The sequence below is a fragment of the Diplotaxodon limnothrissa genome, linkage group LG5 (genome assembly GCF_057381915.1).
Source record: "Diplotaxodon limnothrissa isolate DT_005_m linkage group LG5, D_limnothrissa_male_GT1.1, whole genome shotgun sequence".
Lineage (NCBI taxonomy): Eukaryota > Metazoa > Chordata > Actinopteri > Cichliformes > Cichlidae > Diplotaxodon > Diplotaxodon limnothrissa.
Window position 1 is genome coordinate 31,448,282 of NC_140600.1, and position 13,902 is coordinate 31,462,183.

Genomic DNA, 13,902 nt, shown 5'->3' on the forward strand with positions numbered 1-13,902 from the left:
CTCGTAGTGCAAACTCCTCCTGACATCACCAGAATCCTCTGCAGCCCGCTCACCCACACACCCTGGCACCTGTGTGCTGTTTTTAGAAACACCTAAATAACTGACTTTAAAACCAAGGGTGTGCTTTTTTTAGCTTGGTGTGTGCGCGTCGCTGTGATAAAAGAACTGAGAGCTTATCAACCCCCCCAACTCCACCTTGGAGACACACACAGCACATGTGCCCACCATCACTGATGGCTCAATACTTTCCCTCATTGATTTTCTGTATGCCCTGCACTGCCATTTGTCTTTTAACACAAAGGAGTTACCTGCCACAGCGCCATAATAGCACTGTGTATGTCTGTCACAATGGATTGTGCTAGCCTATTTAAGTGGAGGAGAAAACAAAACATCCCATGTATATGATTTGCCATTAAGTTTTGGATTTTTTTTAATTACAGGGCAAATTGTGTTATGATTAAAGAAATAAACAAACATTTTCTAACATAAGGTGCAGATCAGTGTAAGCATCTTTAAAGTTTAATGACGGCTAGAACACATCAAGTTTTATAGTGAATCATTTCTGTAGTATTGAGAGGTCAACATGTTTTAATAGATTAATTTCGTCATTATGACAGTTATTTATTTTATGAAATTACTTTATTTTTCCCATTATTTTTTTTCATAATCTAATTAATTGCTAGTAAAATAGAAACAATTTCTCACATCTAGCACAGGGCAGGATAGTTAGCAGGACGACTAGTTAGAGCATGCAGGAGGCAGGATACATGATGTCAGTACACCAGTGCTATTATCACACTAGCACAAACTGCAACAATCAAATACCACACAGGCCTTTTGAGCTGGGAGTGTAAAGGCTGCTTAGTGTCCAGTCTCACTGTGTTGGACATTTGTGTTCTTACCAATGACTGTAGAAATTGGTTCTAATATAAGCACATAGTACTCTGTTGGATTACAATTGAATCTGAGCTTCATTGCAGTGCATGCTGGGATATCAAGATGGGAAAAGAAAAACTATTTTTACTTTTTTATTAAGCACCATTTCATTCACATTTGGATGAAGTGCCATTGTAGATATACAGAACCTCATATTTTAGTTCAGTCACACCTCACACATATGTTGACCTTTGCAATAAAAGGTACGGTTGGAGAGCTCTTGAGACCGTGATGAAGCATGTGCACACTGCAGTATCTCATAATGAGTAAGGCATAGAGGTCCTTGAATGAAGGTTGGAAAATCATTTTTTTAAATGAACAAGCGTCTCACCATTGTCTCTTCAAATTCACCAGAATAAAGGTGTGTGCTCGAGAGGCTGGCTGTGAAGTAGTCGGAATTTGTGGGATGATGAATACAGCAGAGTACGCATCACAACACTCAAGGACCTGTGGTCTCCCAACTTTTGCTTCTGCACAAAAAGGCTGATAGTCGGGGCTGAATGAGGGATGCCCCCTTTGGAAGGAAATTGCACTAATTGTGTGTCTGATATTTTTCCAGAAGGATATGTCACTGAAGGAAATAATAATTGTTCAGGAACTGTCGTAGGAGAATGAAGAGGTCACAATTTATTGGAAAGGGAACTTGCAATATCAACTTTATAATGATGCTATGGAAAACCTGTGGATCATTAAAATAACTGGGAATAATCTTTAATGTGTGTACATTAACGTTTGTATATTTCTTTTGTAACTTTTTATTCTGGATAAATGCAGAATATGCAGATTATACAAATGATATAATAAAATAGAGTGCTGAAAGATAGGAAACTAGTATTTGATACTCAAAACGAATTATTTTTTAAGATGTACAAATCCTCAACATAGCTTCTGTGGAAAATCTGATCAAATCTGCAGACACCGCAGAATAAATTATGTGCAGCACTGAGAAATATTTTCTCCTCCCAGTAGGTGGTGTTGTGCTGGACAGACAATGGCTCTCTCCTGGAGTATGTTGCTGCTGTTTGCCACCCTGGCACTGTCATACAGCGCTGAGCATGGGGCTCCTCATGGCAAGAGGAGGCAGGCGCAGACCTCAGCAGGTGGCAGCAATGCCCTACAGTACCGCTCGCAAGTTCTACAGGGCCGCGGATATAGCAGGAACCGCAGAGGGCACGGTGGCCGGGGTGCCAAGGCTGGAGCTGGGCTGCTCTCTCACAGGCCCCTGCAACCCTTGGCCAGACCTGAGGATGATGGGACAGGCCTAGAAGGTCTCAGCCCAGTGAGACTGGAGATGGGTCCAGGCAGGGACAAAGACAGAGCTCGAATGAGTGTGAAGAGTCCATCCCAGGTCCAGGAGAACCACCTTGTAGGAACACGCAAGGAGAGAGGGCATGGAAATGGACATGGGCACCATTCTGAGCACAGGAGACAAGGGAGCCGGCGTGAAAAGGGGCGTCACAGAAAAGGTTAGTGCTTCACAAACCCAGACATACATTTGCGCTCAAAAGTTTGCATGGGCATAAATCATTAGTCATGGTAATTTGGGGTTTTTCATGATTTACTTGAGCTGTTTTTGACCTTTCTTTTTTCCATGTTTGAATGAATGTACAGCAAACATCTTTAATTATTAAAAAAAAAAACAAGGATTGGTGTACAAATTTTAGTCTATTTTGTATTTTCTTTGATCTGTACCAGGTCAAAAGTATGCAGACAGTCTGAAATATATCCATTTACTCACTCAAATCTTTTGGTGCTGAAGGTTCTGCAATGTCTTTTAATTTGACAAGGCCAAGATTTATTATCTTCTTGTTATTATAATTGACTACATCAGGTAGTTTCTATTTGCAAGGACAAAAAGGATTTGTTTAAAAGCACTCAGACCAATATGCAGAACAATGGGAAAATTCAAAGGAAGGAGAATTGTAGATTTACACAAGCATCAGAGGTCTATGGAGCCATTTCTAAACAACTGCAGATCATCAAATAAGCATCAAATAGTTGTACATAAGTACAAGTTATTCACATGTGACACCACTTTGCCTAGAAGGTCAGACAAGAGAAAAGTACCAGTGGCACTGTACAAAGTAGATGAAATAATGAAGTAGGACTACCTCCAAATTCCTCAACTTCACCTCAGATCATTGTCCTGCTGGGATATAGCAGCGTTCCAGCATGACAGTGATCCCAAATACAAAGCAAAACTCTATTGGATAGAGTATTGCCTACATTTAAAAGCCAGGTTCATGCCAGGAAACCAATTTAAATGAATTCTTAAATGTCTTCTGTCAAGACGAGAGATCAAATATCTACATGACAACTTTCTACACTCCATCTCGATCTTAAATGATCAGATGTCAGAATTTAAAACATGAATTAAGAGCAACATCCTTGCCTAAATCTATGGTCATTATATTGACACTGATATTGCCAAAAAGATTTCAGGAGTAGAGGAAAGCAAAGCAAAAACAGTTAAGCATCCCACTCTATTTATAAGCAAGTAGCCACGCCTCAGGGGCACAGCTAAAAAAAAAAAGGTCTTTCTGCACATTGTCATTCTTCCCATGGTGCTCAATAGAACAATTGCTGATACCTTAGAAACCACTGTTATATGTCATAACACTGTCAATTTGATCGAGTGGACAGTTTCAGCAGTTCTGACACAGACAAACCTGTTTGGCTTTGAACCTAAATTAATAACAGTTACATTTGAAAGGTTCTGTAAATATGACATAATGTGACAAAATACAGTACTTTCAGGTTTTAAAAGGAAATTTAAGAAGTTCAGGGACTGCATGACAGCTTGAAATACATTCTGATTTACCACTACTGACTCTGAATTTACATTATGAATGATTGTGGAGGTGAACTCAAGTTTTTGGTCTGGTGTTTGCAGAGTTCCAAACTGCAACAACAGGAACATTATCGTGGTGCACAGATTACACTGAGAAGCTTTTTATTGGACTCGTGCTGCAGAATAAACCATAGTTTATGGAAAATTTGAAGAATTAGTCATAGTAAACAGAAAAACAGCAACAATAGCAATAAAAATTAAAGGTTAAAAACATCTAAACCCCTTCAGTTTGAAATGCCATAGTGACAAAACTATCTCATCTTAACTGCAGTTCAATATTAGTTTATTAGTATATTTGTATTGTTATTATTATTTTATATATTAGTATTTTAGATTAAACTTTCTCTAATAATCTGCTGATATGATTTGCTGACACAAAAAAAATAAATGTATCTCTCTCTGTTCAGGGTTTTCTCCAGAGCTGAGCTCTGCATTGAAGGACAGAGATCTATTTGAGGATCCTCTCTCCTCCTCTGCTTCTGCCACCTCCCCCTCCCTCAGCATGACCCCACCCAATGAACCCCCTTCCCCCATCATTGGCGTCTTTGGCTCTGGCTCTTCTACGGTTACCACGGTGATGAACGAGCATCCCCCAACGCTGTCCCCGGCCTCAACCAAACCCCAGGTAACCAACGAAACTGGAGTGGTTATTAAAGGCTGGGTGTGTTGTGCCTCAGTGTGATTTCAATGTGTGGTGGAAATAGAGTGAAAATGGGCCCCATTACAGCCGTTATGCTGCCACAAGCCTCATAGCTCATCATAGAAATGGCACTCTCTACAGTGTGAACCCAAAGGTGCTGCTTGTGAAAAACGTCCTCCAGCAGGCCAAACTGGCTGGTTGTTGGTCACAGTTTGTATGATAGATATGGCCTGTTCTGTATAACAAAACGGCACCTCTGGAACCCAAAATCATGGAGTTCAGAGTCCAGCAGCACATTTTTCTGTAACTACCTTCCTATTCTTTATTAAAGACCACCTCAGGACAAAATCTATGGGCGCAGAGAGTCTTTTTTTTTGTGTCTGGCTGTGCATGTGTCATGAAAAAATCTGCAGGGGTTATGAGGTATCACTCACCCCCCGTCACAGCCACCTGGAATGATGCTTAAACAACATTTATAATGGAAAATAATAATATATGGTTTCCTGAGACTCCTCGGGTCTGTTACAAATGAAATGTGGGGACAGAGAGTCTCTACATCAGGAAAGTTTTTGGATTTGCCAAAACTGCCGTTAAAACCCAACAGCCTGTAATATGTTTCAGGGAAATTTCCGGTTGATTTTCTGGATGAAAATACGACAGTTAGGAACTGTTGAACTGCAGTTTGTAGAAAATTGAAGACATTTTGTGTTTCTTTTTAAATGGTTCTTTAGCACTCACCGTCCCCCATTAACTTGCGTGTTGTGTGTGCATGCTTGACACCTTTTTCAAACCATTAGTAAATGCTATTTCTTTCAACCACGACCCTTCTGTAACCTTAACTGCGTGTTTACTGCTAAAGTCCTTTAAACCTTCATCTTTCCCAAACCTAACGAGCTCCTTTTGTACCACAGTCTAACCAAGCCTTACTATTGTGCTGTCACTAAAAATGGTTATTACATAGAGGTCTGCTTTTAGTGCCGCTTCTCTGCAGGCAAAATAATCCAAAATTATCCGAGTCATTTCCATTAAATTTGGTGGCGCACAGGCAAAGTGAGACCCATCCAATTTTGAGTATCCCTTTCTTTAAAACTGCACGACGGACACTGACCTCAGCAGAGTTCTTTATTTTTACACAGTAATTTTTAACAGCACATCTTAACACCTGTAAGTTTAAAACAAACAATGGTTTTTAGTGAGGACCCTGGCGATGAATTATCATGTGTCTCAGATCTCCTAATCACTTCTGATGGCATGCTCATGTTTGATTCATGAAACCTTGCCTTAGGATTGCTCCTTTAAAAATGCCAGCACATTGCTTGGTCACAAATGGAGTCAAAGACAGAGGAAAACTTTTTGGATGAGATTATAGTGATAATAGCGGAGAATATAGTCAAGCATTCTCTAGTATTTAATGGACTAAGCACTGTGACTGCTAACCAAATGACTGTAGTGCTGAAGTGTGTGGTCACTGCATTGAATAAGGTAGAAGCAGACAGACAGAGCTGGAAAATTCATCCCAGCTTTGGCCTCAGATGTATCCTGGACCTTATAACCAACAAAAAATTTATTTTTACATCAAATCTAGAGCCTGATTAGAAATAATTTCCTCATGGTTTTCAACTTAAAGTCATTCTTATGAATGAGATCCCTGACGTTTTGCTGCCCTATAATAATCTCACGCTAACCCATTGATTCTCTGATTCTTATTTGCAAAAGGTCACTCGTCCTTTTTAGGTCATCAAATAAACAACTGGCAGTTGGCTCATTAAAACAAGTGACATTAAGAATGAGGATCTTGGTGCAAGCTACCGGGACACAGATGGGATGAAGTAGCAAAATGTGATAAAACTTTTGAGTGGCAAAAACACAAACAAAATATTTCCAGGAATGGTCAGGCTATTTTCCAGGAGACTGAATAGTCTGTTGTTTTGATCTCTCATCTCAAATGTAATTTGCTCTGGAGCGGTTAAGCTTTAAGAAACGAATCACCCTTGTAACACTAAAAACCCAGGATGAAACTTTTAGTGTCTTTGCTTTGCTTCTAAATCCGCTTCAAATTAAAGGAGGGAAAAAACAAAAGTGGGTAAAATAAAGACATTTACAATACACAGAAGACACAAAGAGACACAAAGAGATTATAAAGGAACAGACAACTATGTTTAAAAACGACAAGTGAAATCAATTAAGACAGGATAGGCAATCAAAAGAGGTAGAAAAACAACAAAGACAGGGAGTAAAAAACACATGACACAGATAAAGATCTTTCAAAATAAAATAGGATGTCAGTGAGGAGACAATGCACACACAAGGCAAGAATGGGGAAGCAAAGCAAACAAGGAAAAGGACAACGCTCAGGAAATGCAAAGGAAAAAGAAACTATGACTCTTCTGAGACCCCAGAGAGTACAGGAGCATACTGTACTCTGACAGCAGTCAAATATTATTGGGCCAAAGCAGAAAAAGCTGTTAGCCTCTCCTGAACCCAGATCCAGTTGTACAAAGATGCTGAGAGGCTTCTTAATTAATGTTTGATTTTATGCTGATGGTTTAATGAGCAGTAGAGGACAAGCAGGTAGTCCCCTGCAATTAAACTGATTGTTATTTTCACAGGCACATTTCCTGAGGGTAAAAGGACACAATTTGGATCTGTTTCCAAGAGGAGCTTTTTTTTTTTTAATTGATCATGTATTCCCCGTGAGATATCACAAAGTCCTACTGTGTTACATTTCTATTTTGTTTCACCTCTCTGAGGAAAGTGGCAGTAACCGTGTTCTTATGGCTTTTATTCAAGTTAGGGATGTCTTAGCAATTCATCAAGAAATTTTTCTTTATGACTAGACCATCAAACGCCGATCTCCACAACAATATTTTATTAAAGTACGACACCTAAATTTATGGCACTTTTATATAAATTTGGATCAGTCACAAGGTATTCAGCTACTGACATGAATTTTGAATATCCTATTAGGAGCCTCAGAGTGCTATGTTTATGTGCCATGTACATAAACAGTACCACATGTGCTTTACTAGATTTTTTTTTAGCCATTCTTTGAGCCGTATAAATAGGCAGAACAGGAAAAAACTATTAAAGATAAGTAAAGATTCACAAATAAAGAAAAGGCAAGAGCAGCTAGAGGGGCAAAAATGTATCCATCCTAAAACAGCTGTTTTCTCCCACCTAATATAACAACACAATGGCTTTTTGATGATAGGTTTTTAGAAAAAGTCCTTAAAAAGACCTGTTATAATTATTATTTTTGTCAAGTAGCCTAAGGAGCTTGGAAAGAAAAGCATCTGGACTTCTTTGAGTTGCTTGAAGACGTTTCACCTCTCATCCGAGAAGCTTCTTCAGTTCTTTTTTTTTTTGTTTTGTTTTGTTTTGCCTGTCCTGTTTGGATCTTTAGCCATCAGAATTGTTGTCTGAAGGCCAAGAAAGATGCCAAGTGGATTTACTTTACCAAGTGGATCATCATGGCCTTGCCATATTGGTCCATTTGATTGACCTTTATTATAATTATGTATTTATTTTATTTTTGTTTTTTAAAGACGGGACAGACATGACTGGGGGATAGGACAGGGAGAAAGAATGAAAGAAAGAGAGGGAGAGAAAGAAAAATAGAGGGGAGAAGAGATGGTGAGAAAGGGGAGAAGAGAAAAAAAGAAAAACAAACAAAACACCTGGATCACCACGATCACCAAAGAGCAACATAATAAAAACAACACCATCACAATAAACTAGCTAATAATAGATAACAGTAGATACTTTTTTAATTTCACCTGTTGAGAATGAAAAAAGAAAACAAGCAGAAGAAAACGAGAGCAATAGAATAAACAACATCACGATGATCTATGGGAATATAACTGTAAATACTAAATATTAAACATTATTGTGCAGCACGTAAGATCGACAGCGCACAGTGTGCTTTGAGGTAGGAGCCAAAAAGGGTGTCGTTTGTGTGTGTGAGCACCCGTGTGTACACCTGTGAGCATGAACGTGCTTGTTTTAAAAGGTTCCTTCATGTAATGATCTGCTAGAGGGTGTGGGGAGCCACAGCCCCGTCCTCCAGGGCATGAAGCAGGTATGGAGGAGATCAAAACTCCAGACATCCAGAGGCCCCCAGAACACAAGAGACCAAGGAAGACCAACAGAGGGGCAGCCGCGCCACTGTCCCAGAAAGAGCTGAGGAGAGTCCCAGATGAGGGGTCACTCAGCAGCCGCGGAGCAGAAGCCAGGGGGGGTTGCAGTGACGTGCCCGTGAGCTCTGCCGGCAGCCAGCCGTGCCTGAGTGATCGAGCCCCAGGCCGAGAGGCCGGGGGCACCCCACCTCCGAAGTGGCCCGAGCAAGCCCCAGGCTCCAGGCCCCGATAAGCAGCCACCAAGGAGTGAGCCGGTGTGTACCTGGACGCCCATCCTCGGACACAAAGAACCACCAACGCACCGATGTCTGAGGGCGTCTGCCACTGGCAGGGGAAGTGGTGGGGGGAGATAGGCCTCCATACCTTGGAGGACCTGGGATGTCCCCAGAGAGGTGGAAGCTGCTTCTTCAGTTCTAAGGGTCAAATGGTGGAGAGTCCCAGATTTAAACCCAGTGGGAGTTTCCCCCCAAAGAGGGACCAAGGACCCCCTCTGTTCAAAGATGGTCGCTCACAGTGGACGTAAGTGAGCGACCATCTTTGAACAGAGGTGGTGGTTTACGACACCAACTGTCTGCCATCTATAATCCAGTTTTGAGAACCCTTCCCAGACGCCTTAACGCCCACTCACATCCTGGGCCATCTGACCTCAGGAAATCACATGATAGGGTGGGGCCAGGTTTCACAATGAGCTCACCCGAAACCCTGGCTGATTGTGACCCACACCTGCTTTCACACCTTGGCTCATGTGATTAGGTACTGTAGATGATCATCAGGAGGTCCTTTGTCCCTTTTTGGGGGGAAACTCCCACTGGGTTTAAATCTGGAACTCTCCACCATTTGACCCTTAGAACTGAAGAAGCTTCTCGGATGAGAGGTGAAACGTCTTCAAGCAACTCAAAGAAGTCCAGACGCTTTTCTTTCCAAGCTCCTTAGACTACGATGACCTGGATGACTGAGAACCTTCACAAACATTTTGTCAAGTACATTTTCCTTCAAATACAGCAGATATCCTTAAAAGGATCTTCTGTATTAAGGATATCTTCTCTGTGTTCTCTGGCTTTGAGCATATATGTCCCGCTTACCAACTGTTCAAATCTTCTGTTTGAGAGGATCAGCCAATTAGAAGAAAGTTGGCCTAAAATAGCTTGTTTCAAACAGAGATAGAACAGATGCAAGGGCCTGTCTCCATCTAAAATAGAGCGAAGATAAATAAGGATCATTTTAAACTCATAATTGTGCATAGGTACTCGAGGAGATTCTAAGAATTTGGTTCAGCAAACCTTGATTTATTTTCTTTGACACATAGGAAAAAACAGTTTTAAGTGGTTTGGGTCTTTTGGGTGGGCTTTTTTCTCACTTAGCCTAGAAACCATCATCATCAACCATCATACCTTTAGTGCATCGCATGTTGCACTCTACCATCCTGACATAAACGCATAAGGCAAAGATTTTCTTGCATGCTAATCACTTCCATTTGCTTTTATAGATAAGACAACAACAAAACATAATGAAGTAAGAAATTACATTCTGTACGTTTCCATAACTGCAATGCAATTTCTTTAAAAAATAAAAATAAAAATACAGCTGGATTTCATTTAAACCTGTCACCTCACCATCCACTCTGTGCTGTATTTGATCTGCAGGCAGTGGCTGTCCCCACTGACTAGAAAGAAAAGGCGTTTGTTCAATGAACTGCAAGTCTGTAAACTGTTTATGTATTAACCACACAAGTACTGCATGATGTATATTTGTATGCTGGTGTGTGGCCAGCCATGTTCTCTGTTACCAATCGATTGGTTTTTAAAGCTCTGCTGCTATCCCTGTTGTCTCCGTGGGGGTATTTTATAAATCAATGAAACATCACTGCTGCTGGTCACAACACAAGTCCAATGAGTTTCATTAAGAACACACCGAATACATTTACTAGCAAAACACAGTGAGCAAACCAAAACACACTCATTTATTGCTGCTGTGGTTTAATTGAAACAACTAAGCATTCATCACAGATGACAGAAATGTATTTACTGTCTATGCTTGATAATGCATGGGTAAAAGGTAAGGTGTAGTTTCAAGGTACACTTTCATTTTCAGAGGTCTGGACGAGGAAAAGGACAAGGAGAGGTGATGCCAACGTTGGACATGGCTCTCTTTGACTGGACAGATTATGAGGACATGAAACCAGCAGACAACTGGTCATCTTCCAAGAAGAAAGGTTAGTAAAGTTATTTTAAAGTTATTAAAAACAAAGACAGATGGATGAGTTCCTACCTAGAACCCAGGACACCAAAGACCTCATTCTGTGAAAACTCTTAGAGAAATTATGGATGAGGACCTTAGTTTCACTGACCATATTAAGACTAACTAAAACAGCTTCTGTATTCGACAAATATAGCTCAAGTGAGATGTGTCAAAGCAAGATGTTGAGACGCTTATCAATAGCTTTATCTGTTGTAGATTTGGGTACTGCTATGCTGTCTTTATCATCCTTCCTAAAAAAGACTATTAGACAGCTACAGTTAGGTCAGAATGCTGCTCCTGCAACTTTAACAATAACTAAGAAAAGCAGTCAAATCAAACCAGTTATTAGCTCTCATTATTTTAAAAAGAAGTTAAAAACAGCATTAATCAACACTGCTGGACTTTTTAAAACTATTTAACTCCACTTATTTTTATTATGTTAATTTTGTCATAAACAATAAACAATAATTTTAAAATGTTTTTTTTTAAAATTTTATCTTGTAAAACACTTTGAATAACTGTGTTTGATAGGCCCTTTATGAATAAACTTCCCGTGACTTGCTTGTGGCTCCACAGAAACATCAGGATATCTATGTTTTTAATTTATCCACAAGAGACCTTGAATACAGTCAGAAAATCTCACGGCAATCTATTTAACACGTGTTCACTGTTTAAGTAAAGGCATTTGCTGATGGTGCCACAGACAGGTTAGGTGACGCTAATATCTGCATCAAATTTCATGGTAATCTGTCACCACTGTGATGAAGAGATTGACTGACTCAATATTACCATTACTAGAGACATGTTAGGATGGCTACAAACTGCATTATTAACACTTTATTTAAATTATATTTTAAATTTAAACAACTTGAAGCTACGGTGGCCCTGAGAGGCCAAACGGACTGCAACTTAAGAAAACACCAGCAATAAGAAAAACGCTGCAAAAGCACACAAAACATAGAGGAAATGGGAAAAATGACAACGGAAATAGGAAAAAACAGAATTCCAAAAGCACAAGGGAAGTGTTTCTGGGGAGACAATAACCCGACGGACCAGTTGCAGGAACCAAAATATGCTAATAATTGTGCTGGAAGACACTTAAAAGAAGTGGAGGATCTATCGGTTTTGTGAGGAAAGAAAAGAGGAGAGGTAAGTGTGTTAGCATAACTATTTGCCTAAAAATCTGTCATCAGTATTATATGAATCATGATAAAACACGCCTACCATGTTTTGGGTTCCTGCAGCTGGTCCTTTGGGTTATTGTCTCCCCAGAAACACTTCCCTTGTGTTTTTTCCTATTTCTATTTTCGTTTTTCCTATTTCTGTTTTGCTTTTTCCTATTTTCATTGTGTTTTGTGTGCTTTTGCAGCGTTTTTCTTATTGATGGTGTTTTCTTAAGTTGCAGTCTGTTTGGCCTCCCGGGGCCACCGTATGAAGCTCAAGTAAATGAAATATAAACTCAACACACATAATTATTTTGTAAGAAGTAACAAAGCACTTACTGCTGGGGGGCAGCTGGAGGCCTTAAATCTGCCATCAGTGTTTACGGGTGTCATGTTAAATATGTGAAGTAGAATTTCTTTTTTTATACATGAGGATAGCAGCAAGATTGAAGGGGAATGTTTAAAAGACAGGTTTGAAAATGCTGACACTGACAAAAAGGAGGCTGAGCTGGAGGTAGCAGGGTTGAAGATATTGAGACTTTCATTGGGAGTGACCAGAATGGACAGGATTCAATATGCGTACATCAGAGTAACAGCTCAGGTTGAGCGCTTTGGAAACAGAGTTGGAAGACAACAGAAAAGATTTTTGGATGTAGTGAAGGAGGACACGCAGAGGGGTTGGTGTGACCTAAAAGGAGGCTAGGGATGGGGGTCACATGGAGACAGATGATGATGGTGACCCCTAAAGGAAGCAGCCGAAAGAAGATCACACACCAAGTAGAATTTTGTTACTGCGTGAAAAACCCAACAGTTTGCTTGGATGACGCTGCACACTGATCAGTGGTTTGATGCTCAAACAGCTGTTTTCATTTCTTGTTCTGCAGACAAAAGGCGGAGTAAGAACCTCAGCAGTGGAAATATGACTGTGGATGCTGATGCAATTGAACCATGTGACCACCACCTGGACTGTCTTCCAGGTCAGTATAAACAAGAGTCATATTTATTTTTCAGGACCTTACTGTGACCTTATCGCTCTTGGCAGTTATCTTAAAATCCATTTATTGACTGTTTATAAAGTGATAAAACACCACACAGACCATGTATTCACCAGCATTGAAAACGGTGTTTTACACTGTTAGGACTGTGGTGTTGGTGTTGTATATTAAATGTCTATGCACACATATAAAACATGCTTGATTGATAAAAGACGTGTTTTTCTTGAACAAGGTTCCTGTTGTGACCTGAGGCAACATGAGTGTAAACCTCACAACAGAGGTCTCAACAACAAATGCTACGACGACTGCATGTGTGAGGAAGGTGAGAGATTATTACTTTAGTTTTTTACTCACTACTAGCATCATTAGGCGCTTTAGCATCAGCATCAGCTCATCTCTTCATGTGCAGTTGTGCATTTGGGTCACTTCCCCCAAGTCTTACTGTTTACAATTAAGATTTTAAAAGTCTTTGACTTGTAATGGGTCCCCAGAGGGACTAAAAGATTAGAGGCTGACTAACATAGCAGTAAACAGTAAATCTCAAAGTGTCAGTAAATTGAGATTTTTTGTGTTTCATGACATTGTTTTGAGCTTAAAGTTGTTCATTTCATAGATTATGTGATGATGATGCAGAATTCTAACAAATATTAAATGTAAGTAATTTAATTTATACCTTCTCAGCTACATTAGCGTTGCTGATTCAGCTCTTTATTCTATCCTAAAATAGAGCATTTCTACTAATGTTAAAGTACTGCCTCTGGTAATTTAAAACTCATATTTTATCCAATTCAATCACCTTTTCAGATAATGGGTCACTTGTTATCTTTCAGGGTTTCGTTGTTATGCTAAATTTCACCGGAAGCGACGCGTGACCAGGAGAAGGGGTCGCTGCGTGGTGCCGGAGTCAGTCAGCAGTGACCAAGGGGGTTTCATTACCATATAA

At 40.0% G+C, this 13,902-nt stretch overlaps 1 protein-coding gene across 2 annotated transcripts; it reads left to right on the plus strand.

The window, feature by feature from the left end:
* The first annotated feature begins 1,927 nt into the window (after positions 1–1,927).
* Positions 1,928–13,902, plus strand: draxina (dorsal inhibitory axon guidance protein a). 2 transcript variants are annotated; one of them, XM_085354542.1, is made up of 6 exons: positions 1,928–2,402; positions 4,195–4,412; positions 10,637–10,775; positions 12,849–12,941; positions 13,192–13,281; positions 13,790–13,902. In XM_085354542.1, the coding sequence occupies exons 1-6, from the start codon at positions 1,928–1,930 to the stop codon at positions 13,900–13,902; spliced, it is 1,128 nt and encodes a 375-aa protein (XP_085210668.1). The 2 variants fall into 2 exon arrangements, with proteins under 2 accessions (XP_085210668.1, XP_085210670.1); XM_085354544.1 differs by having other exon boundaries at positions 10,655–10,775.

Excerpts from the sequence above, each read along its gene's own strand:
- draxina (XM_085354542.1), top strand. The coding sequence starts at position 1,928 with ATGGCTCTCTCCTGGAGTATGTTGCTGCTGTTTGCCACCCTGGCACTG. Across the intron at positions 2,403-4,194 it reads AAAGGGGCGTCACAGAAAAG|GGTTTTCTCCAGAGCTGAGC; the intron begins GTTAGTGCTTCA and ends CTCTCTGTTCAG. Across the intron at positions 10,776-12,848 it reads GTCATCTTCCAAGAAGAAAG|ACAAAAGGCGGAGTAAGAAC; the intron begins GTTAGTAAAGTT and ends CTTGTTCTGCAG.